The sequence below is a fragment of the Mirounga angustirostris genome, unplaced genomic scaffold, assembly GCF_029215605.1.
Source record: "Mirounga angustirostris isolate CCGP_5_RB_7025 unplaced genomic scaffold, mMirAng1.0.hap1 SCAF_11, whole genome shotgun sequence".
NCBI lineage: Eukaryota > Metazoa > Chordata > Mammalia > Carnivora > Phocidae > Mirounga > Mirounga angustirostris.
Genome location: NW_026991719.1, coordinates 51,988,001 through 52,015,893, shown reverse-complemented (window position 1 = coordinate 52,015,893; position 27,893 = coordinate 51,988,001). Strand labels below are relative to the sequence as shown.

At 39.5% G+C, this 27,893-nt stretch overlaps 1 protein-coding gene across 1 annotated transcript; it reads left to right on the top strand.

Annotated features, from left to right (window-relative positions):
* Window positions 1–592: 592 nt before the first annotated feature.
* Window positions 593–4,078, top strand: LOC123846896 (AP-1 complex subunit beta-1-like). The gene is given in 4 exon segments (XM_064574145.1): window positions 593–1,560; window positions 1,562–1,741; window positions 1,743–3,312; window positions 3,506–4,078. Coding segments are annotated over 4 exon segments (2,868 nt in total). The 5' UTR covers window positions 593–658; the 3' UTR covers window positions 3,722–4,078.
* Window positions 4,079–27,893: the final 23,815 nt, after the last annotated feature.

Below are 27,893 nucleotides of genomic sequence, written 5' to 3'. Positions count from 1 at the left end.
GGGAACATTCCTCAATTTCATAAAATCCATCTATGAAAAACCCACAGCAAATATCATCCTCAATGGGGAAAAGATGAGAGATTTTCCTTTAAGACCAGGAACGCATCAATGATGCCCACTCTCGCCACTATTGTTCAATAGAGTACTAGAAGTCCTGGCAACAGCAATCAGGCAACGAAAAGAAATAAAATGTATTCAAATTGGCAAAGAAGAAGTCAAATTCTCTCTTCACAGACAAAATGATACTTTACGTGGAAAATCCAAAAGACTCCACCCCCAAATTACTAGAACTCATACAGCAATTCAGTAATGTGGCAAGATGCAAAATTTATGCACAGAAATCAGTTGCTTTCTTATAAACTGACAATGCAACTGTAGAAAGAGAAATTAGGGGAACATTTCCATTTACAATAGCACCAAAAACCATAAGATACCTCGAAATAAACCTAACCAAAGAGGTAAAGGATCTATACTCTAGGATCTACAAAACACTCATGAAATAAATTGAAAGAAGACACAAAAAGATGGAAAAGCATTCCATGCTCATGGATCAGAAGAATAAACATTGTTAAAATGTCTATGCTGGCTCGGGCCGTGCTCTCTGGCTGCTGCCGCCACCCCCACCCTTGCCTCTGGTGCACATTAAAGATCCAAAACCATGACTGACTCCAAGTACTTCACAACCAATAAAAAAGGAGAAATCTTTGAATTAAAGGCTGAACTCAACAATGAAAAGAAAGAAAAGAGGAAGGAGACTGTGAAGAAAGTGATTGCTGCCATGACCGTGGGGAAGGACGTTAGTTCTCTCTTTCCAGATGTAGTGAACTGTATGCAAACTGACAACCTGGAATTAAAGAAGCTTGTTTATCTCTATTTGATGAACTACGCCAAGAGTCAGCCAGACATGGCCATCATGGCTGTCAACAGCTTTGTGAAGGACTGTGAAGATCCCAATCCTCTAATTCGGGCCTTAGCAGTCAGGACCATGGGGTGCATCCGGGTGGACAAGATTACAGAATATCTCTGTGAGCCTCTCCACAAGTGCTTGAAGGATGAAGATCCCTATGTTCGGGAAACAGCAGCAGTCTGTGTGGCAAAACTCCATGATATCAATGCCCAAATGGTAGAAGATCAGGGATTCCTGGATTCTCTGCGGGATCTCATAGCAGATTCAAATCCAATGGTGGTGGCTAATGCTGTAGCAGCATTATCTGAAATCAGTGAATCTCACCCAAACAGCAACTTACTTGATCTGAACCCACAAAACATTAATAAGCTGCTGACAGCCCTGAATGAGTGCACTGAATGAGGCCAGGTTTTCATCTTGGACTGCCTGTCTAATTACAACCCTAAAGATGACCAGGAGGCTCAGAGCATCTGTGAGCGTGTGACTCCCCGGCTATCTCATGCCAACTCAGCAGTGGTGCTTTCAGCGGTAAAAGTCCTAATGAAGTTTCTGGAGTTGTTACCCAAGGACTCTGACTACTACTATATGCTGCTGAAGAAGTTGGCCCCTCCACTTGTCACTTTGCTGTCTGGGGAGCCAGAGGTGCAGTACGTCCCTGAGGAATATCAATCTAACTGTCCAGAAAAGGCCTGAAATCTTGAAGCAGGAAATCAAAGTCTTCTTTGTGAAGTACAATGATCCTATCTATGTTAAACTAGAGAAACTGGACATCATGATTCGTTTAGCATCCCAAGCCAACATTGCTCAGGTTCTGGTGGAATTAAAGGAATATGCCTGAGGTGGATGTTGACTTTGTTTGCAAGGCTGTGTGGGCCATCGGACGGTGTGCCACCAAAGTGGAGCAATCTGCTGAGCGCTGTGTATGCACATTGCTTGATCTCATCCAGACCAAAGTAAATTATGTGGTCCAAGAGGCAATTGTCGTCATCAGGGACATCTTTCGCAAATACCCCAACAAGTATGAAAGTATCATTGCCACTCTGTGTGAGAACTTAGACTCACTGGATGAACCAGATGCTCGAGCAGCTATGATTTGGATTGTGGGAGAATATGCTGAGAGACTTGACAATGCAGATGAGTTACTAGAGAGCTTCCTGGAGGGTTTTCATGATGAAAGCACTCAGGTGCAGCTCACTCTGCTTACTGCCATCATGAAGCTGTTTCTTAAGAAACCATCAGAAACACAGGAGCTGGTACAGCAAGTCTTGAGTTTGGCAACACAGGATTCTGATAATCCTGACCTTCGAGACTGAGGCTATATTTATTGGCGCCTTCTCTCAACAGACCCTGTCACAGCCAAAGAAGTAGTCTTGTCTGAGAAGCCACTGATCTATGAGGAGACAGATCTTATTGAGCCAACTCTGCTGGATGAGCTAATCTGCCACATTGGATCTTTGGCTTCGGTGTACCATAAGCCTCCCAATGCTTTTGTGGAAGGAAGTCATGGAATCCATCACAAACACTTGCCAATACATCATGGGAGCACTGATGCAGGTGACAGCCTTGCTGGCACCACCACAGCCACGACCCTGGAACAGCCTCAGGTTATCCCCTCCCAAGGTGACCTTCTAGGAGACCTCTTAAACCTTGACCTCGGTCCCCCAGTCAATGTGCCACAGGTGTCCTCCATGCAGATGGGAGCAGTGGATCTCTTGGGAGGAGGACTAGATAGTCTGCTTGTCAGTGACCTTGGCGGGGGCATTGGAGGAAGTCCGGCAGTGGGACAATCCTTCATCCCCTCATCAATGCCTGCAACCTTTGCTCCTTCACCTACTCCTGCTGTGGTCAGCAGTGGTCTGAATGACCTATTTGAATTCTCCACGGGAATAGGGATGGCACCTGGTGGATATGTGGCTCCTAAGGCTGTCTGGCTGTCTGCAGTAAAAGCTAAAGGCTTGGAGATTTCTGGAACATTTACTCACCGCCAGGGGCACATCTATATGGAGATGAACTTCACCAACAAAGCTCTGCAGCACATGACAGACTTTGCAATCCAGTTTAACAAGAATAGCTTTGGTGTCATCCCCAGCACTCCTCTGGCCATCCATACACCACTCATGCCGAACCAGAGCATTGATGTCTCCCTGCCTCTCAACACCTTGGGCCCAGTCATGAAGATGGAACCTCTGAATAACCTGCAGGTGGCTGTGAAAAACAATATTGATGTCTTTTACTTCAGCTGCCTCATCCCACTCAATGTGGTTTTTGTAGAAGATGGCAAAATGGAGCGCCAGGTCTTCCTTGCCACATGGAAGGATATTCCCAATGAAAATGAACTTCGGTTTCAGATTAAGGAATGTCATTTAAATGCTGACACTGTTTCCAGCAAATTGCAAAACAACAATGTTTATACTATTTTTTTTTAAGATTTTATTTATTTATTTGACAGAGAAAGACACAGCGAGAGAGGGAACACAAGCAGGGGGAGTGGGAGAGGGAGAAGCAGACTCCCTGCCGAGCAGGCAGCCCGATGCGGGACTCGATCCAGGGACTCCAGGATCATGACCTGAGCCGAAGGCAGTCACTTAACCAACTGAGCCACCCAGGCGCCCCAATGTTTATACTATTGCCAAGAGGAATGTGGAAGGGCAGGACATGCTGTACCAATCCCTGAAGCTCACTAATGGTATTTGGATTTTGGCTGAGCTACGTATCCAGCCAGGAAACCCAAATTATACGCTGTTGCTGAAATGCAGAGCTCCTGAAGTCTCTCAGTACATCTATCAGGTCTACGACAGCATTTTGAAAAACTAATAGACTGGTCCGGGGCCCTCTGGCCACCCTGTGATTGGTGCAAGCCAAGAACTCTTAACTGGAAGAAATCGTATTGCCATGTAGAATCTGAACCCAAACACACTGAGGCCGCCCACCAAGGTAGTGACTAGTCTAACCTGTGCTAACATTAGGGCACAACCTGTTGGATAATTTTAGCTTCCTGTGAAAATTTGTAACCACTGCTTCAATCACACCCCACCTCTTGCCACCTGCCTCTGCGATCTGTCCTTACTTGTGAGCTTCTCCATAGTGTAGTTTGATATTTTGTAATTGAGAGCTCATTTCAAAAGCAGAAAAAGACAAAAAATATTAAAGCAAGGAAAAGTGAAAAAAAAATGTCTATGCTACCCAGAGTAATCTATATCTTCAACGTCATCCCGGTCAAAATTCTAATGGATTTTTCAAAGTGATGGAATAAACAATCCTAAAATTTGTATGGAATCAGAAAAGACCCCAAATTGCCAAGGAAATGTTGAAAAAGAAAAACAAAGCTGAGGGCATCATGTTGCCTGATTTCAAGTTATATTACAAAGCAGTGATCACCAAAACAGCATGGTACTGGCACAACAACAGACATACAGACCAATAGAACAGAATGGAGAGCCCAGATATGGGCCCTCAACTCTATGGTCAAATAATCTTTGACAAAGCAGGGGAAAATATACAATGGAAAAAAAGTCTCTTCAATAAATGGTGCTGGGAAAATTGGACAGCCACATGCAGAAGAATGAAATTCGACCATTCTCTAACACCATACATAAAGATAAACTCTAAATGGATGAAAGACCTCAATGTGAGACAGGACTCCATCAAAATCCTAGAGGAGAACATAGGCAGTAACCTCTTTGACATCGCCCACAGAACTTCTTTCAAGTTACATCTCCAAAGCTAGTGAAACAAAAGCAAAAATGAATTTTTGGGACTTCATCAAGATAAACAGCTTCTGCACAGTGAAGGAAACAGTCAACAAAACAAAGAGGCAACCCACAGAAGGGGAGAAGATATTTGCAAATGACACTACAGAGAAAGCACTGATTTCCAGGATCTATAAAGAACTCAAACTCAACACCCAAAAAACAAATAATCAAGTCAAAACGTGGGCAGAAGTCATAAACAGACACTTCTCAAAAGAAGACATACAAATGGTTAATAGACACATGAAAAAATGTTCATCATCATTAGCCATCAGGGAAATTCAAATCAAAACCACACTGAGATACCACCTTACACCAGTTAGAATGGCAAAAATGGAGAGGGAAAGAAACAACAAATGTTGGAGAGGTTGTGGAGAAAGGGGAACCTTCTTACACTGTTGTTGGGAATGCAAGTTGGTACAGCCACTTTGGAAAACAGTGTGGAGGTGTCTCAAAAAAATAAAAATATAGCTACCCTATGACCCAGCAATTGCACTCCTGGGTATTTTCCCTAAGGACACAGATGTAGTGAAAAGAAGGGCCATGTGCACCACAATGTTCATAGCAGCAGTGTTCGCAATAACCAAACTGTGGAAAGAGCTGAGATGGCTTTCAACAGATGAATGGATAAAGAAGATGTGGTCCATATATACAATGGAATATTACTCAGCCATCAGAAAGGATGAATACCCAACTTTTACATCAGCATGGATGGGGCTAGAGAAGATTATGCTAAGTGAAGTAAGTCAAGCAGACAACATCAATTATCATATGTTTTCACTTATTTGTGGAACATAAGGAATAGAATGGAGGACATTATGAGAAGAAAGGGAAAAATGAAGGGGGGGGCATAGGAGGGGGAGACTAACCATGAGAGCCATGAGAGACTATGGACCCTGAGAAACAAACTGAGGGTTGTAGAGGGGATGGGGTTGGGGGATGGGTTAGCCCAGTGATGGGTATTAACGAGAGCACATATTGCATGGAGTACTGGGTGGTATACGAAAACAGTGAATCATGGATCACTACATCAAAAACAAATAATGTATTGTATGGTGACTATCATAACAAAATAAAATAAAATAAAATAAGCTTCCCAAAAAACAAGTGTATAGGGCCAGATGTATTCCCATGGGAATTCTACCAACATTTAAAGAAGAAATCATATGTCTTTTACTCAAGCAGTTTCAAAAAATAGAAATGGAAAGAATACTTCCAAACTCTTTCTATGAGGCTAGCATTGACCTGATCCCAAAGCCAGACAAAGACCCAGTTAAAAAGGGGAATTACAGATCAATATCCCTGATGAACATGGATACCAAAATACTCACCAAGACCCTAGCCAATAGGATCCAGCAGTACATTCAAAGGTTTATTAACCACGACCAAGTGGTATTAATTACTGTGATGCAAGTTTGTTTCAACATTTGCAAATCAAACAAGGTGATACATCACATTAATAAAAGAAAAGAACCATATGATCCTCTCAATGATGCAGAGAAAGCATTAGGGAAAAAAAAAAGCATCCTTTCTTGATTAAAACTCTTCAAAATATAGGGATGGAGGAAATACCTCAACATCATAAAACCCATCCATAAAACCCCATAGTGAATATTATTCTCAATGGGGTAAAACTGAGATTTTTTTCCCCTAAGGTCAGGAACATGACACAATGCCAACTTTCACCACTGTTGTTCAACAAAATATTAGAAGTCTTAGCCACAGCAGTCAGACAACAACAAAAAATAAAAGACATTCAAATTGGCAAAGAAGTCAAACTATCACTCTTCACAGATGATGTGATATTTTATATGGAAAACCCAAAAGACTCCACCCCAAAATTGCTAGAACTCATACAGCAATTCAGCACCCTGGCAGGATACAAAATCAATGCATAGACATCAGTTGCACTTCTATACACTAACAATGTGTCTGAAGAAAGAGAAATTAAGAAGTTGATCCCATTTGCAATTGCACCAAAAAACATAAGATAGCTAGGAATAAACCTAACCAAAGATGTAAAAGATCTGTACTCTAGAAACTACAGAACACTTATGAAAGAAACTGAGGAAGACACTAAGAGATTGAAAAACATTCCACTCTCTTGGATTGGAGGAATAACTACTGTTAAAATGTCTATGCTACCCAGAGCAATCTACACATTCAATGTAATCCCTATCAAAATGCCATCGATATTTTTCATAGAGCTGGAAGAAGCAATCCTAAACTTTGTATAGAACCAGAAAAGACCCTGAATAGCCAGGGGAATGTGGCTATCACAATGCCTGACATTAAGCTATATTACAAAGCTGTGATCAAGACAGCATGGTACTGACACAAAGCAGACACATAGATCAATGAACAGAAGAAAGAGTCCATAAATGGATCCTCAAATCTATGGTCAACTAATCTTCCACAAAGCAGGAAAGAATATCCAATATAAAAAACAAAACAAAATAAAACAAAATGGTCTCTTCAATAGATGGTGTTGAGAAAATTGGACAGCCACATGCAGAAGAATGAAACTAGACCATTCTCTTTCATCATACAGAAAGATAAACTCAAAATGGATGAAAGACCTAAAGGTGAGACAAGAATCTATCAAAATTCTAGAGGATAACAGAGGCAGCAACCTCTGCTACCTTGGCCACAGCAACTTCTTCCAAGACACGCCACTAAAGGCAAGGGAAACAAAAGCTGAAAATGAACTATTGGGACTTCATCAAGATAAAAAATTCTGCACAGCAAAAGAAACAGTCAACAAAACTAAAAGGCAACTTTTGGAAAAGGAGATGATATTTGCAAATGACATATCAGTTAAAGGCTTGTATCCAAGATGTATAAAGAACTTCTCAAACTCAACAGCCAAAAAACAAGTAATCAAGTCAAAAAATCGGCAGAAGACATGAACAGACATATCTCCAAAGAAGACATACAAATGGCTAACAGACACATGAAAAAATGCTCAACATCATTTGTCATCAGGGAAATATAAATAAAAACCACAATGAGATACCATCTTAGACCAGTTAGATTGGTTAAAAGTAACAAGACAGGAAATAACAAATGTTGGCAAGGATGTGGAGAAAGGACACTTACACTGTTGGTAGGAATGGAAGCTGGTACAGCCACTTTTGAAAACAATATCGAGGTTCTTCAGGAAGTCAAAAATAGAGCTACCCTAATGACACAGCAATTGCACTATTGGGTATTACCACAAAGACACAGATGTAGTGAAATGAAGGGGCACCTGAATCCCAATGTTCAGAGCAGCAATGTCCACAATAGCCAAACTGTGGAAGGAGCTGAGACGTCTTTTGACAAATGAATGAATAAAGAAAATGTGGTTTATATATACAATGGTATATTACTCTGCCTTTGGAAACAATGAATTCTTACCATTCACATCAACATGGATGGAACTGGAGGGTATTATGTTAAGTGAAATAAGTCAATCAGATGAAGACAATTATCATACGGTTTCAATCCTATGTGGAATATAAGAAATAGTGCAGAGGATCATAGGGGAAGGGAGGAAAAACTGAATGGGCAGAAATCAGAGAGGGAGACAAACCATGAGAGACTCTTGATTCTGGGAAACAAACTGAGGGTTGCAGAAGAGGCAGTGTGTGGGAGGATGGTGTAACTGGGTCATGGGCATTAAAGAGGTTACAAGATGTGATGAGTACTGGGTATTATACGCAACTGATGAATTATTTAAAACTACTTGTGAAACTAGTGATGCCCTATATGTTGGCTAATTGAATTTAAATAAAAAATAAGGACTGCAATCTGAATAAAAAAGTTGGTTTAGAGAGAATATATCTCAACATAATAAGGGACATATATGACAAACCCACAGCAAACATCATATTTAATAGGGAAAAATTGAGAATGTTCCCCTTAACGTCAGGAACAAGACAAGGATGTCACTCTGACTAATTTTATTCAACATACTACTGAAAGTTCTAACCACAGCAATTAGATAACAAAGAGAAATAAAAGGTGCCCAAATTTGTAAGAAGGAATTAAAATTTTCACTCTTTACAGATGTATGAAGCTGTATGTTTACAGAAAACCCCAGGGTGCCTGGGGGCTCAGTTGGTTAAGCGACTGCCTCAGCTCAGGTTAGGATCCCAGGGTCCTGGGATCAAGCCCTGCATCAGGCTCCCTGCTTGGCTGGAAGCCTGCTTCTCCCTCTCCCTCTCCCTCTGCTTGTGTTCCCTCTCCTGCTGTCTCTGTCTCTCTCTCTCTCTCTCTCTCTGTGTCAATTAAATAAATAAATTAAATCTTCAGAAAAAAGAAAAAAGAAAACCCCAAATACTCCACCAAAAAAATAGTAGAACTGTTAAATTAATCCAGTAATATTGCAGGATACAAAACAAATGTGCAGAAATCTGTTGCATTTCTAAACACTATTAAAGCAGCAGAGGCATTAAGAAAACAATTCCATTTACAAAGTATCACAAATAATAAGACACTTAGGAATAAAACTAAAGAAAGGGATGAAAGACCTCTACTCTGAAAACTATATAACACTGATGAAAGAAATTAAGGACCACACAGGGAAAGGGAAAGACATTTCATGCTTATAGACTGGAAGAACAAATGTTGGTAAAATGTCTACACTATACAAAACAATCTACAGATTTAGTGCAATTCCTATCAAAATACCAACAGCATTTATCAGAAAACTAGAAAAAAACTTCCTAAAATTTATATGGAGCCACAAAGACCCCAAATTGCCAAAGCAATTTTGAAAAAGGGAAAAAAAGTGGGAGGAATCACAATTCCAGATTTCAAGTTATATGACAAAGGTGTAGCAATCAAAATAGTATGGCACTGGCACAATGGCAGAAACATAGATCAATGGAGCAGGATAAAAAGCCCGGAATTAAACTCACAATTATATGGTCAATTAATCTTTGACAAAGCAGGAAAGAATATCAAATTGGAAAAATACAGTCTCTTCAACAAATGGTTTTGGGAAAACTGGACAGCTACATGCAAAAGAGTGAAACTGGACCAGTTTTTTTTTTCCCCACTGTATATAAAAATTAAATTCCAAATGGATTAAAGACCTAAATGTGAGACAGGAAGCCATAAAAAACCTAAAAGAGCACAGGCAGTAATTTCTCTGACATTAGGTAAAGCAACATTTTTCTACATATGTCTGCTGAGGCAAGGAGAAAATGTAGCACTAAACTACTGGGAATTCTTGAAAATAAAAAGCTTCTGCACAGCAAAGGAAACAATCAACAAAAGTAAAGGCAACCTATGAAATGGGAGAAAATATTTGTGAATGATGTATCTAATAAAGGGTTAGTATCCAAAATATATAAAGAACTTCTAAAACTCAACACCCCCAAAATGAATAATCTAATTAAAAATAGAGAAGACATGCATAGATATTTTTCCAAAGAAGACATACAGATGGTTACAGACACACGAGAAGATGCTCAACATCACTCATCAACAGGGAAATACAAATCAAAACTACAATGAAATATCACCTCACACCTGTCAAATGGCTAAAATTAACAACACAGGAAACTGCAGATATTGGTGAGGTTGCAGAGAAAGGGGAACCCTCCTGCACTGTTGGTGGAATGCAAACTGGTGAAGCCACTCTGGAAAACAGTATGGAGATTCCTCAAAAAGTTAAAAATAAAACTATCCTATGACCCAGCAATTGCACTCCTAGGTATTTATCCAAAGAATACAAAAATAATAATTCAAAGGGATACATCCGCCCTGATATTTATAGCAGCATTACTGAGAATAGCTAAATTATGGAAACAGCCCAAGGGTCCATGGACTGACCAAAGGATAGGAAGATGTGGTATATATATATATATTGGAATATTTAATCAGCTATTAAAGAGAATGAGATCGTGCTATTTGCAACAATATGATGGACCTAGGTAGTATATAATGCTAAGTGAAATAAGTCAGTCAGACAAAGATAAATACCATATGATTTCACTAATATGTGGAATTTAAGAGAAAATGCAAAGAAAAAAGACACAAGCATAAAACCAGACTTAAATATAGTGAACAAACTGGTCATTGCCAGAAAAGAGGATGGTGGGGGGAATGGGTGTAATACATGAAAAGGATTAAGAGGGAAATACATGAAAGAGATTACTGAGAAATGTATAGAAATTTTGCAGTCAAATGCTCTACCCCTGAGCTATACCCCCGTGTGTAGAAATTTTGAGTTATATTATACACCCGAAGCTAATATAACACTGTATGTCAATTATACTTGAATAAAAAATAAAAATAAATAAATAAAAATGTTGGAAAGCACTTCAATTATTCCACATTGAAATGTATGAGTGATTGTTAGAAATAGCTCTTTGAGATATGTTGAATTTAAGAAAGAAAACAAATGAACATATGGGAAGGGGGAAAAGGAAAAAAAAAAAAGGAGGGAGGGAAACAAGCCATAAGTGACTCTTAAAGACAGATCAAACTGAGGGTTGATGGAGGGAGGTGGGTGGGGGATGGGCTAGATGGGTGATGGGTATTAAAGAGCACACTTGTGATGAGCACTGGGTGTTGTATGTAAGTGATGAGTCACTGAATTCTATTCCAGAAACAAATATTGCACTATATGTCAATTAACAAAATTTAAATTAAAAAAGAAAAAGAAATAGCTCTATGAGACACATAGGTGTGAGAAGAGACTCTAGCTTTATGGCACTAGCCATTAAGTTTATCTAGTTCAGTGGTTCCCAAAAGCTGGTCTGCAGACAGGCTGTATCTGAATCACCTGAGAAAGTTTCTGTAGAGATTCCTCAGTTTGAATGGAAACATATCAAAGGATTCAAGGGAGGTTAAGTAAATATGGAAGGTGGCCAAAGAAAGGAGTGGAGGTGAAGGGAAGGAAGAGGTCTTAAATGAGCCAATTTAGGAAGATCTGAAACTTCCTAAAGAGGCCACTGAAGTTCCTAATTATCCTTAAGCATATAGTCAAATGAAGTTGAGGACAGGGATTCCCAGTAGACTAAATGTTACCCATGGGAGGAGCAACATCAAGGAAAGAAAACATCCAGGTATGAAAAAATCAGTTTCATACACAATCCTGTTGGAGAGATAAAGGGCTTCTTATATGCAATTTCCCTTAAGGTGCCAAAAAAAAAAAAAAAAAAAAAAAGGTTTTGAACAATCCCAAGCCAACAAATCAGGAAAAACAAACAGGCCTCACAAAAGAGCCTGGGATTTACTGCTCCAATGTCAGGGAGCAAATCTCCAGTTGAAAGGGCAAAGATTTTTTTGAGGGTAATTCTCACTCTAAACAGAAAAGAAGCAGGAAGCAGGCATCTTTTGAGAAGCAGAATGAGAAAAGTAAGACTCTTCCATGGAGAAGAGAGATGCCAAAGTAAGAGCAACAAAGAAAAAGAATACAAATGAGATCTCTACCAAAGAACTGAAGTTCAATCAAATGAAATTTCAATGAGAAATTCCCCTGTTCTACACCAATGGCGCCTTTCAAACAAAGAAGTGTAGGACTCTAACCCAGCCTCAGGAGTATACTTAGAATCTTAAGAATCAAAATCTGTCATCACCATGCTTTGATGGACTGTCATCTGAAACACTGGATCAGCAGTCAGACTCACCAATGGATCCCCAATCTATCAATCAGGGGTAAAGACAAAGGCTTCAAAAGTGTACACTCAGGGTCCTGGGTGAAAGATCTAGGGTTCCAGTGATGAATTCAATTTTATCCCAGTTATACCCCAGGCTGTTAAAGAGAAATTATTCTGACATTTGCTAAAGGCTTCATTCAAGACTACTGTAGTAAGGGAGGGATAACTGCAATACTAGACAGAGATCGAACATAACTCTAAATACAATGGGGCTGCTGGAGATTTATAGCCAACATGCAGGGTGAGGGAGAGGATGTAAAATTACTAAGAGAAGTTTGTCAGGTATCAAGGAGGAAGAGGAATGTGTTGAGATATATGGACGGGAATTAAAGAACTTGATTGGATATCAAGAGTGGGGTAGTCCCATAAACTAGTTTAGTAGGCCCTAGAAGCTAAATTGTGTCCCCACAAAATTCATATGTTCCAAGTCCCAAACTCCAGTACTTCAGAATGTGACTTTTTTTGGAAGTAAGGTCTTTAGAGAGATAATTAAATTAAAACAACCTCATTTTAGGGTATGCCGTAATCCAGTATGATCAGTGTCCTTATAAGAGAAAATTAAGACACAGACACACACAAAGTGAAGGCCATTTGAAGACACAGGGAGATATGGCCATCTATAAGCCAAAGAAAGAGACTTCAGAAAAAAACAATCATACCAATACCTTGATCTCAGACTTCTAGGCTCCAAGACTATGAGAAAATGAATTTCTGTTTCTGCTAAATTTGTGGTACTTAGATATGTCAACTCCAGCAAACTAATACAGAAGAAGTCTTGCTAAAACTGGGCTTGGCAGGCTAAAGATGAAGCTTAGTTAAGGAAAGAGCTCAAGGGAGCCAGAATAAAATTTGGTCAAGGAGGGAGTCCTTGTTAGATATAACACCAAAAGTACAATCCATAAAAAAGTTGAGATTAGATTTCATCAAAATTAAAAACTTCTGCTCTTCAAAAAACAAGCAACAGACCTAGAGAAAATATTTACAAAGGATGTATCTGATAAAGGACTTCCATCCAGAATACATAAAGAACTCACAGAACACAACAATTAGAAAACAAATCACCTAGTTTTTAAAATGGACTAAAGATTTGAATAGGCACTTCACCAAAAAGGAGTTAGGGATGACAAGTAAGCACACATTTTAATCATCCCAAGCTACTATTAACAAAAATACCATGGAGTAGTAGGTTGCTTAAACAATTATTTCTCACAGTTCTGGAGAATGGGTGCCAGCAGATACTATGCCTGCTGAGGGCCTGATTCTTGGCACTACAGCTGTATCCTCACATGGATGGGAGAAGGAGATCATCTTCCTCACATCTTTTCTTATCAGGGCACTAGTCTCATTCATGAAGACACCATTTTCATAAACCTAATCACGAGATAATGGCCCTACCTTCAAATACCACCACATTAGAAAAAAAGGGCTTTAACATACACATTTTGAAGGAACACAGTCACTCAGTCCATAACATTCCACAACAACTTTCCAAAATTCATGTCCATCTCACATACAAAATGTATTCATTCCATCTGAACAGCTTTATAAGCCTTGTTCTAGCCTAAACTCTAAAGTCTAAAGTCCAAACTCTCATCTAAAGCAGATATGGATAAGGCTTGAGGTATGAGGCATCCTCAGGCAAAAGTCCTCTGAAGCTGTGAACCTGTGAAATCAAACAAATTATGTGTTTCCAAAATACAGTGGTGGGGCAGGCATAGGATAGACATTCCCATCCCCAAAGAGACAGGACAGAAGGAAAAGGTAACATATTCCAAACCCCAAATCTAGCAAGGCAAATCCCCCTAAATCTTAAAGCATGAGAATATTTTTCTTTGGCTCAATTCTCTGCCTTCCAGGCCCACTAGGGTGGTAATATCACCCTCGTGGTCACCACTAACACCAAGGCTGTCAGTGGTGGCCCTGCCCATACAAGCAGGGGTCATGCCCCAAAGACTCTGCCAGGTGAGAGTCATGCCCCCCAGGGCTCTACCAGATGGGGATATCACACCCTGGCTTTGTTTGGAAACTGGCCAGTTAAAACCAAGAGAATGGCCCTGGTGATCTCTGAATCACCTTCAAGGCCAGTATTCCCTTGTCCTGAAGAACAGTGCACATTCACAGCCAAATAACTCTATAGTCCTGTACTGCACAGTCTATGAAGTCCAACAACCTTCCTTCATTTCATTCTGTCTCTGACACTTTCAGTTCAAAATACCAGTGTTCTTGCACAAATCAGGGTAGCAGATTATGTCACTGGTTCTTAGCCATATTAATCTCCTTATCAAATGGTATGTCAGCCTCATCCTTGATGCTCTTTTCAGAACATGCTTTCTTACTTTTTTGTAATATGGGCAGGCTGAGAATTTTCCAAATCTTTAACTTCTTGCTCCTTTTGGCTTAACAATTCCTTCTTCATTTCATCTTTTTACATTTTTCTCTAAGCAGTAGGAAACCAAGCCACATCTTCAACACTGCTTAGAAATCTCCTTAGCCAAATATTCGATTTCATCACTTGCAAATTCTACCTTCCATAAAACACTAAAACACAAAATTTAGCCAAGTTCTTTGTCACTTTAAAACAAGAATTGCCTTTTCTCCATTATTCAATAAAATGTTTCTCATTTCCATCTAAAAACTCATCAGAATGGCCTTTACCATCTATATTTCTACCAATATTCTGTACATGATTATTTATGTGTTCTCTAAGAAGATGAAAACTTTCTCTCTGGTTCTCTTCTTTTCTTTCTGAGTTCTTACCAGAATTGCCTTTAACATTCCCTTCATGACGATATTGGCCTTTTCTAGTATGCATGTCAAAACTTTCCCAGTTTCTACCTATTATTTAGTTCTGAAGCTGCTTCCACAATTTTAGGTATTTGTACAGTAGCACCCACTTCTCAGTACGAATTTCTGCCTTAGACGGTCTGGGCTATTATAACAAAAATACCATAAACTGAGGGGCTTAAACAGTATAAATTTATTTCTCACACATTTGGAAATTGGGAAGTTCCAAGATCAAGGTGTCAGAACATCTTGTGTCTGGTGAAGACCCACATCCTATCTTGTTGACAGCTGCCTTCTCACTGTGTACTCGCATGGCCAACAGAAAGAGAGAAAGAGGGAGAGAGAGGCTTTCTCCTGTGTCTTCTGAAACAATCATGAAGGCTCCATTCTCATAACATAACTACCTCTCAAAATCCCCATACACCATCACATTGAGGATCAGTCTTCACCATATGAATTTGTGGAGATAAAAACATTCAGTCCATAGCAGCATGTGGAAAGATATTTAACATCATTAGCCATTAGGAAAATGCAAATTAAAACCACAATAATCAATTGAACATAAAAATAAATTAATAATAAATAAATACAAATCACAATAAGATACCAACACACACCTATAAATTGGCTAAAATTTAAAAGACTGACTATATCAAGTGCTGGTGAGGATGCAGAGGAACTAGAACTCTTACACAGTACTGGTGAAAATGTAAAATGGTACAACAACTATGAAAAACAGTTCAGCAATTTCTTAAAAAGTTAAACATATAGCTAAAATATAATCCATGTTTCCACTTCTGGAGATATAAACAAGAGAAATAAATGTTTATATAAGGACTTGTACATTAATATTCACATTTGTAATTGCCAAAAACTGGAAGCAACCTAAATTCCACTCAATAAGTGAGTAAATACACAAATTGTAATATATCCATACAATAGAATACTAGTCAGAAATAAAAAGGAAAGACCTACCATTACAATCTATGGCATGGATTAATTTCAAATGCATTATGCAAAATGAAAGAATCCAAACTCTAAAGGCTACACACTTTGAGATTTTGTTAGAAAAGTTTGTTGAAAGTTTAGAAAATGCAAGCTGATCTATAGTAACCAAAATCAAATGGAAGATTTCTTGGGGATGGGGGGGTGTCACACATAGTTAGGTATAAGCAAGGATTACAAATGAGCATAAGAACACATTTGAAATGAGGAATATATTCACTATCTTGATAATGATGATGGTTTAATAGGTATATACATGATAACAGCTCAGTCATAACACCAACCTTGCAGATCCATGTAAACCATGCAATAAAGGCTTGAACCACAGTTATTCTGTGTCTTTGGGAAAAATGCATTTTGATCCTCCTTGAGCATAAGAAGATGGAAGGCCTGTGAGAAGATGCTCCAATGCCTTACCCCAGAAGCTTCCCTACCTTCCCTAGGAGGCTTTCTTGAGAGTTTCCCCTCACTTCCTGTGTTCCAATGGAGTGCAAGGCTTTTGTTCCACTTGCCTCAGAATAAGGTTGCAAAGTATAAAACAGATTAGTTGCAGTCTGGAATTGGCTCTTTAGCAATGCGATATACCACAACTCTCACTATAGTCATCTTTTGCTTTTATTTTACTATCATACTTATTAGCAAGTGGACAAAGACCATGGGGAGCCAGCTTATTTGGATACTCTTCTTTTCACTATACATATAAGAAATCAACTGTCTGAATCAAAAGTGATCACTGTATCTTTACCAGTTGAATCAGGCCTTAGGCATGGCCTTGTTTTGTCTTGTGTGTGTTTGAAACTTAATAGTAGTGATGGCTTTCCAGGTATATGCATATGTAAAAATTTACTGATTGTATACTTAAAACATGTGCAGTTTATTGCTTGTCAGTTACACCTAATATTGGGAACAAGCTTATAATGTTTGCTAACACCACTTCAATCCTGTATTATACTAAAGATACTAACACATCCAATCAGACAAGAAAAACATAAGCAAAAAATTGGAAAGAAAGAAAGAAAACTTTATCTTCTGGGGTGCCTGAGTGGCTCAGTCAGTTGAGCATCTGACTCTTGATTTCGGCTCAGGTCATGATCTCAGGGTTGTGAGATGGAGGCTACGTCAGGCTCCACACTCAGTGCAGAGTCTGCTTGTCCCTCTCCCTCTGCTCTTAGCCCCCATTATCACTCTCTCTCTCTCTCAAATAGATGAGATCTTAAAACAACAACAAAGAACCCTTTATCTTCAGATAGCTCAGAAAATCACAAAAAATGCAAAAATAGCACTAGAACTAATAAACAACTTTATTCAGGTCACAGAATACAAGGGCAATATACAAAAATCAAATATATTTTTTATATTTCCACATAATAGCAATGAAATATTGGAAAATTAGAAACAAACAAAACAGTACCATTTACAATAGAACCAAGTTCATGAAATGCTTAGTTACATATCGAACGATATATGTACAAGTTCTGTATACTGAAAATTATAAAACACTGATAAAGGAAATCAAAGGAAGCAAAATTAAATGGGGAGATATACTGTTTTCATAGATTAGAAACTTCAATGTGGTCAAGATGCATACTCTCCAAAATTATTTATAGATATAACACAATTCCAATCAAAACCTTAACATAAATGTTTATAAAAATCCACCAGTGCATTCTAAAATGAATATGAAAATGAAAAAAAAGCTAACAAAGACAAAATAATTTTTAAAAAGAGTAGGAGAAGAAAAGCTAAGATGGTGGAGTAATAGGAGGACTCTAGGCTTGCCTTATCATTGCCTCAAACAGAGCTAGATAAATATTAAATCATTCTGAATACCCAAGAAATTGACCTGAGGACTGACAGAACAAACTGCACAACTAGAAGGAGGAGGAGGCCACACTGTGGAAGGTAGGATGTGCAGAGAAATGGTTTGGGGGAGAAATGGGTCACATGCTGTCAAGAAGAGGTAGCCCAGGTCGTGGAGAGAAGCGAGAGAGAGAGACGAGTGCACTAGGAATCACATAAGGAAACCACTTCCCCAAAGCCATTGACTGAGAAAACAAGAGGGGTTGATTTTTGTGAAGTTTTCTTCTTCAACCAGTGGACTTAAAGACTGGAGATTAGAAGTCCGTGAGGTGGCTGGTACAGAGCCCTGAGGACACTGCACTGCTTCTTTAGAGAAGCAGGTAGGCAGGTAACACAGGGGACAGATGGCACCATCTGAGGATCTGAGATGCACAGGTAGAGATGGTTCCCCCTTCTTTGGAGCTGATGCCACCTGAGAGGGGTGGTATTGCCCCTCTGGGAAAAAGGAGGTGGTGTGTGACATTTTCCTCCTCCTCCTCCTCCCCTCAGCATAGGTGCAAAGACATCTGCTGAGGGCGGCTAACCCGGATACTGGCCACTTGATGTGCTTTGCTCCAAACTCCACACTCTGTGGAGTCACTCTGTGACTGCCCTTTTGGGTCAAAACTTCATCAATCCCAGTGCACCAAGACCCTCCCTCAGAAGACTAGTGCAGGTCCTCGCCATACCAGGCCATAAAGTTTGGAGTTTTAAAACTCAGCCAGCCTGGCTGAAGTAAAGCCCAAAGTGCACTGTGCTTCTCCAGGCAGGCAAGCAACCTGGACAGAGTGTGTAAGCACAGATTTGAAAAACACCTAGTATGTATGCCTGACGGAAATTTATTAGCTCTTCTGGGAGGGCTTCCCTGACAGCAGGTAGGATGAACTCCCCTCTCCAGGGACAAAGGAGCTCCCTGGTGCCTTTTCTTTCCCACACCCCTCAGGATAAACTAACTTCAGTAAACAGCACAGTGCCAACATTGGATACCTAAATTGTTTACACCAAGCCCTGAACACCAGCAGTCTGCTTTGTTGGGCAAGTGTGCCTGAAAACCAGAGCAGCAGGGTCCTCCCCAAGACAAACTCCCACATACACCATGTCTACTAAACATAAATTTCTGCAAAGTTTCAGCTTTGATGGAAATACCATCAGGTCTCTTTTTAGAAGCAGACCAGAACACTCCAGGTTAAAACTCACCAAACATTGGCCAAGGACCAAACATTCCCTGCTCTAGGCAAAGAGAAACTCTACAGAGGACTGATATGAGGGATACAGCAGCCATAACACAGCATCAGAGTGTACACATTATACATCAGAGACAATTCCTGAAGTTCCAGGCTCTGGTCATTATATGACCTGTTTTTTTATAAAGCCATTACTCTCAGGAGCAAGAAACAGAACAGGCTTTCCTAACATGCAGAAGAGAGAGACCTAGGCAAAATGCCAAGACAAGGGAAGTCATCACAAAAGAAAGAACAACAACAACAACAACAAAAGGTCATAGCCATGGATCTCATCAAAACAGATATAAGTAATATGCCTGATCCAGATTTTGAAGCATCAGTCATGAAGATACTGGGTTTGAGAAAAGCACAGAAGACACCAGGGAGTCCCTGTGGAGATAAAAGACCTTAAAACCAATCACGCCAAAAGGAAAATGCAATAACTGAGATTTGAAACTGACTGGATGCAATGACCAAAAAGATGCAAGAAGCAGAGAAATGAATAAGTGATATAGAAGATAGAATTATGGAAAATACTGAAAAAGATCAAAAGAGGGAAAGAAAAATCTTGGATCATGAAAGTAGACTTAGCAAACTCAGGGACTCCATGAAACAATAACATTTGTATTAAAGGAGTCCCGGAAGTAGAAGGAAGAGAAAGGGGGACAGAAGGTTTATTTGAGGAAATTATAGCTGAAAACTGCTTAATCTGGAGACTTCCACATCCAGGGAATACATAGAACTCCCACCAAAATCAAGAAAAGCAGGCCAACACCAAGACATATTCTAGTTAAATTTGCAAAATATAGAGATAAAGAAAAAATCCTAAAAGCAGTAAGACAAAAGAAGTCCCTAGGTTAAAGGGAAGACAAATAAGTTTAGTACCACATCTCTGCACAGAAACGTGGCAAGAGAGAAGAAAGTGGCATGATATACTCAATATGCTAAAAGGGAAAACTCTAAAGCCAAGAATACCCAGCAAGTTATCATTCAGAATAGGAGAGATAAGAGTTTCCTACACAAACAAAATCTAAAAGATTTTGTGACCATTAAAACTCCCTGCAAGAAATATTAAAGGGGACTCACTGAATGGGAAAAACACTAGAAAGGAACAGAGAAAATCTCCAGAAATAATGGCCAAAAAAAGCAATAAAATGGTACTAAATTCCTATCAGTAATTACTCTGAATGTAAATGGATTAAATATTCAAATCAAATACATAGGGTGTCAGAATAGATTAAAAAAAAAAAAAACCTACCTAAACTCATTTTAAACCTAAAGACACCTGAAGATTGAAAGGGAAGGGATGGAGAAGCACTTATCATGCTAATGGATGTCAAAAGAAAGCTGGAGTAGCCATCCTTATATCAGACAACCTAGATTTTAAACTAAAAACTGTGACAAGAGAGGAAGAAGAGTACTATATCATAATAAAGGGGACTATCAAACAAGAAGATCTAACAATTATAAATATTTAAGCTGCCAACTTTGGAACAACCAAATATATAAAACAATTAATAACAAATATAAAGGAACTCATTGATAATAATGCAATAGTAGGAGACTTTAACACCCAACTTATATCAATCCACACATCACCCAAGCAGAAAATCAAGGAAATACACTGACTGGATGGACTAAACAGATGTATTCAGAACATTTCATCCTACAGCAGCAGAATACACATTCTTTTCAAATGCACTTGGGACATTCTCCAGAACACATACTAGGTCAAAAATCAGGCCACAACAAACACCAAAATATTGAGAATACCATGCATATTTTCTGACAACAATGTTATGAAAGTTGAAGTCAACCACAAGGAAAAATTTGGAAAGACCACAAATACACGGAGGTTAAAGAACATTCTAACAAAAAAATGAATGGGTCAACTAGGAAATTAAAAAAGAAATTTTAAAAAATACAGGAAAAAATGAAAATGAAAACAAGACAGTACAAAAACACTGGGATGCAGTGAAATCAGGCAAAAAGGGAAAGTATATAGCCACAGGCCTACCTCAAGAAGCAAGAAAAATCTCAAAGAAACAACTTAACCTTACACATAAAGGAGAAAGGAAATGAAAAACAAATGAAGTCTAAAGCCAGCACAAGCAGGGAAATAATAAAGACTGGAGCAGAGAGATCGCGGGAGCAAGATGGCAGAGGAGTAGGAGACCTGGATTTCATCTCCTCTCAGGAATTCAGCTGGATAGGGATCAAACCATTCTGAACACCTACAAACTCAACAGGAGATGGAAGAAAAGAAGAGCAACAACTCTCTCATCAGAAAAGCGACCACTTTCTGGAAGGTAGGACGTGCGGAGAAGTGAATCCGAGGCGATATTCGGGAGGATAGACGGCGGGGGAGGGGCCTCCGTCGGCCACTTCTGGCAAGTGATAGAACCACGGAGCACAAAATCAGAACTTTTAAAAGTCTGCTCCACTGAGGGACGTCACTCTGGTGGCTAAGTGGGAGGTGTAACCCTTGGGACAGTGTGGTCTCAGGACCCTCGGGGTCACAGAAAGACCAGGGGTGCCTGAGTGCAGCAGAGCTCCCAGGTAATGGAGCAGGGAAGCCGGCTGCAGAGACGGAGCCGAGGCGCGGGCTCTCAGCTCGGGGTTGCCATAAACCGTGATCCGCGGCACAGTCGGGCCACTGCTCCTCCAGCAGGGACCCAACAAGCAGCAGATCCGGGGAGACTCACCTTCCTCCCCCGGGAGGAGCCGCGCGGGAGTGCACCGCAGGGATCTGCTGGGTTTGGAGACTCCAAACTGGGTCGGGTGCCGGAGATAGAAACGCGCGGTCACAGGCCGGGTGAGCACGGAGTGCGGCCGGAGACCGGGGAGACGGGAGTGACTGACAGCTTTTCTCTGGGGGCTCACTGAGAAGCGGGGCCCTGAGTTCTCGGCTCCTCCGGGGCGGAGATTGGGAGGCCGCCATTTTCACTCTCCGCCTCCAAAGCTGTACGGAAAGCTCGCAGGGAACAAAAGCCCCGGAGAGCAAACCCGAGCAGATTACTTAGCCGGGAGGGGGCAAGGGCGGGGCAATTCCGCCTCCGGCAGAGACATTTGGAAACCACGGCAACAGGCCCCTCCCCAGAAGATCAGCGAGAACAGCCAGCCAAGACCAAGTTTACCGATCAATGAGAACGGCAGAACTCCAGCGCTAGGGGAATACTGCACATAGAATTCATGGCTTTTTTACCATGATTCTTTAGTCTTTCAAAGTTAATTTTTTTTAACTGTCTTTTTTTCTTTTTTTTTCTTTTTGAATTTTTCTTTTTCCCTTTTCAACCAACATCTTATCAATCCCTTAAAAAAAAAAAAACATTTTTATTTTTCATTTTTAGAGTCATATTCTATCCCTTCATAGTAGTTACCTGTATTTTTGGCTTATATATATAAGTTGTTCTCTCTTTAAAATTTTGACATAGTTTCTTCTAACAGATTAAAATATACAGTAAATCTCTAGTATATGGTGTTTTCTATTCCCCTGCCTGATCACATCCTCTCCCTTTTTTTTCCTTTTTTCTGTTTTTAAATCCTCTTCTTTCTTTTTTCAAACAACTTTTATCAATTCCTTTTATAAAATTTTTTATAATTTCCATCTTTACAGTCATATTCCATCCCTTCATCATATCAACCCTTATTTTTGTACATATATAAGTTTTTCTTTCTTTAAAATTTTGGGAGGCACTTTCTTCTAAAAGACCAAAATACACCCCAAATCTAGTGTGTGGCACTGATCTATATACCAGCCTGATCATATTTGATCACATTCTGTTCTTTTTGTTGTTGTTGTTGTTTTGTTTTGTTTGTTTTTGTTTTTGTTTTTATCTTTATCTTTTTTTTTTTTTCTTTCTCTTTTTTCTCTCTTTCCCTTTCTTTTCCCACAGCTTCAGGTCTTTTCTGATTTGTTTAGAGTATTTTTTCTGGGGATGTTGTTACTCTGCTAGCATTTTGTTCTCTCGTTAAACTATTCTCCTCTGCACAAAATCACAAGACGAAAAAAATCACCTCAACAAAAAGAACAAGAGGTAGTACCGACTGCCAGGGACCTACTCAATACGGACATTAGTATGATGTCAGATCTAGAGTTCAGAATCATCACTTTAAAGATACTAGCTGGGCTTGAAAAAAATATGGAAGTTATTAGAGAAACCCTTTCTGGAGAAGTAAAAGAACTAAAATCCAACCAAGTAGAAATCAAAAAGGCTATTAATGAGGTGCAATAAAAAATGGGGGCGCTAACTGCTAGAATAAATGAGGCAGAAGAGAGAATCAGTAATATAGAAGATGAAATGATGGAAAATAAGGAAGCTGAGAAAAAGAGAGATAAACAACTACTGGATCACGAGGGCAGAATTCGAGAGATAAGTGATACCATAAGATGAAACAACATTAGAATAATTGGGATCCCAGAAGAAGAAGAAAGAGAGAGAGGGGCAGAAGGTATAATGGAGCAAATTATACCAGAGAACTTCCCTAATTTGGGGAAGGAAACAAGCATCAAAATCCAGGAAGCACAGAGAACCCCTCTCAAAATCAATAAAAATAGGTCAACACCCCGACATCTAATAGTAAAACTTACGAGTCTCATAGACAAAGAGAAAATCCTGAAAGCAGCTCAGGAGAAGAGATATGTAACCTACAAGGATAGAAACATTAGATTGGCAACAGACCTATCCACAGAGACCTGGCAGGCCAGAAAGGACTGGCAGGATACATTCAGAGCACTAAATGAGAAAAATATGCAGCCAAGAATACTCTATCCAGCTAGGCTGTCATTGAAAATTGAAGGAGAGATAAAAAGCTTCCAGGACAAACAAAAACTAAAGGAATTTGCAAACACAAAACCAGCCCTACAGGAAATCTTGAAAGGGGTCCTCTAAGCAAAGAGAGAGCCTAAAAGCAACATAGACCAGAAAGGAACACAGACAATATACGGTAACAGTCACCTTACAGGCAATACAATGACACTAAATTCCTATCTTTCAATAGTTACCCTGAATGTAAATGGGCTCAATGCCCCAATCAAAAGACACAGGCTATCAGACTGGATTAAAAAACAAGACCCATCGATATGCTGTCTGCAAGAGACTCATTTTAGACCCAAAGACACCCCCAGATTGAAAGTGAGGGGGTGGAAAACCATTTACCATGCTAATGGACACCAAAAGAAAGCTGGGGTGGCAATCCTTATATCAGCAAATTAGATTTTAAAACAAAGACTGTAATAAGAGATGAGGAAGGACATTATATTCTACGTAAAGGATCTATCCAACAAGAAGATCTAACAATTGTAAATATCTATGCCCCTAACATGGGAGCAGCCAATTATATAAGGCAATTAATAACAAAAGCAAAGAAACACATCGACAACAATACAATAATAGTGGGGGACTTTAACACCCCCCTCACTGAAATGGACAGATCGTCTAAGCCAAAGATCAACAAGGAAATAAAGACTTTAAATGACACACTGGACCAAATGGACTTCACAGACCTATTCAGAACATTCCACCCCAAAGCAACGGAATACACATTCTTCTCTAGTGCCCATGGAACATTCTCCAGAATAGATCACATCCTAGGTCATAAATCAGGTCTCAACCGGTACCAAAAGATTGGGATCATTCCCTGCCTATTTTTAGACCACAATGCTTTGAAACTAGAACTCAATCACAAGAGGAAAGTAGGAAAGAACTCAAATACATGGAGGCTAAAGAGCATCCTACTGAAGAATGAATGGGTCAACCAAGAAATTAAAGAAGAATTAAAAAAATACATGGAAACCAATGAAAATGAAAACACAACTATTCAAAATCTTTGGGATGCAGCAAAGGCAGTCCTAAGAGGAAAGTATATAGCAATACAAGCCTTTCTCAAGAAACAAGAAAGGTCTCAAGTACACAACCTAACCCTACACCTAAAGGAGCTGGAGAAAGAACAGCAAATAAAGCCTAAACCCAGCAGGAGAAGAGAAATAATAAAGATCAGAGCAGAAATCAATGAAATAGAAACCAAAAGAACAGTAGAACAGATCAATGAAACTAGGAGCTGGCTCTTTGAGAGAATTAACAAGATTGATAAACCCCTGGCCAAACTTATCAAAAAGAGAAGAGAAATGACCCAAATAAACAAAATCATGAATGAAAGAGGAGAGATCACAACCAACACCAAAGAAATACAAACAATTATAAGAACATATTATGAGCAACTCTATGCCAGCAAATTAGATAACCTGGAAGAGATGGAGGCATTCCTAGAGATGTATCAACTACCAAAACTGAACCAGGATGAAATAGAAAACCTGAACAGACTTATAACCACTAAGGAAATTGAAGCAGTCATCAAAAATCTCCCAAAACACAAAAGCCCAGGGACAGATGGCTTCCCAGGGGAATTCTACCAAACATTTAAAGAAGAATTAATACCTATTCTTCTGAAACTGTTCCAAAAAATAGAAATGGAAGGAAAACTTCCAAACTCATTTTACGAGGCCAGCATCACCTTGATCCCAAAACCAGACAAAGACCCCATCAAAAAGGAGAATTGCAGACCAATATCCCTGATGAACATGGATGCAAAAATTCTCACCAAAATACTATCCAATAGGATCCAACAGTACATTAAAAGGATTATTCACCACGACCAAGTGGGATTTATCCCTGGGCTGCAGGGTTGGTTCAACATCCTCAAATCAATCAATGTGATACAATACATTAACAAAAGAAAGAACAAGAATCATATGATCCTCTCAATAGATGCAGAAAAAGCTTTTGACAAAGTACAGCATCCTTTCTTGATCAAAACTCTTCAGAGTATAGGGATCGAGGGTACATACCTCAATATCATAAAAGCCATCAATGAAAAACCTACAGCGAATATCATTCTCAATGGGGAAAAACTGAGAGCTTTCCCCCTAAGGTCAGGAACACGGCAGGGATGTCCACTATCACCACTGCTATTCAACATAGTATTGGAAGTCCTAGCCACAGCAATCAGACAACAAAAAGAAATCAAAGGCATCCAAATTGGCAAAGAAGAAGTCAAACTCTCACTCTTTGCAGATGATATGATACTTTATGTGGAAAATCCAAAAGACTCCACCCCAAAACTGCTAGAACTCATACAGGAATTCAGTAAAGTGGCAGGATATAAAATCAATGCACAGAAGTCAGTGGCATTCCTATACACCAACAACAAGACAGAAGAAAGAGAAATTAAGGAGTCGATCCCATTGACAATTGCACCCAAAACCATAAGATACCTAGGAATAAATCTAACCAAAGAGACAAAGAATCTTTACTCAGAAAACTATAAAATACTCATGAAAGAAATTGAGGAAGACACAAAGAAATGGAAAAATGTTCCATGGTCATGGATTGGAAGAACAAATATTGTGAAGATGTCAATGCTACCTAGAGCAATCTACACATTCAATGCAATCCCCATCAAAATACCATCCACTTTTTTCAAAGAAATGGAACAAATAATCCTAAAATTTGTATGGAACCAGAAAAGACCCCGCATAGCCAGAGGAATGTTGAAAAAGAAAAGCAAAGCCGGCGGCATCACAATTCCGGACTTCCAGCTCTATTACAAAGCTGTCATCATCAAGACAGCATGGTACTGGCACAAAAACAGACACATAGATGAATGGAACAGAATAGAGAGCCCAGAAATGGACCCTCAACTCTATGGTCAACTCATCTTTGACAAAGCAGGAAAGAATATCCAATGGAACAAAGACAGTCTCTTCAACAAATGGTGTTGGGAAAATTGGATAGCCACATGCAGAAGAATGAAACTGGACCATTTCCTTACACCACACACAAAAATAGACTCCAAATGGTTGAAAGACCTCAATGTGAGACAGGAGTCCATCAAAATCCTAAAGGAGAACACAGGCAGCAACCTCTTTGACCTCAGCCGAAGCAACTTCTTCCTAGAAACATTGCCAAAGGCAAGGGAAGCAAGGGCAAAAATGAACTATTGGGACTCCATCAAGATAAAAAGCTTTTGCAAAGCAAAGGAAACAGTCAACAAAACCAAAAGACAACCGACAGAATGGGAGAAGATATTTGCAAATGACATATCAGATAAAGGGCTAGTATCCAAAATCTATAAAGAACTCATCAAACTCAACACCCAAAGAACAAAGAATCCAATCAAGAAATGGGCAGAAGACATGAACAGACATTTTTCCAAAGAAGACATCCAAATGGCCAACAGACACATGAAAAAGTGCTCAATATCGCTCGGCATCAGGGAAATTCAAATGAAAACCTCAATGAGATACCACCTCACACCAGTCAGAATGGCTAAAATTAACAAGTCAGGAAACGACAGATGTTGGCGGGGATGCGGAGAAAGGGGAACCCTCCTACACTGTTGGTGGGAATGCAAGCTGGTGCAGCCACTCTGGAAAACTGTATGGAGGTTCCTCAAAAAGTTGAAAATAGAGCTACCATATGATCCAGCAATTGCACTACTGGGTATTTACCCCAAAGATACAAAAGTAGGGATCCAAAGGGGTACGTGCACCCCGATGTTTATAGCAGCAATGTCCACAATAGCCAAACTGTGGAAAGAGCCAAGATGTCCATCGACAGATGAGTGGATAAAGAAGGTGTGGTATATATATATACAATGGAATATTATGCAGCCATCAAAAGGAATGAGATCTTGCCATTTGCAATGACGTGATGGAACTGGAGGGTATTAT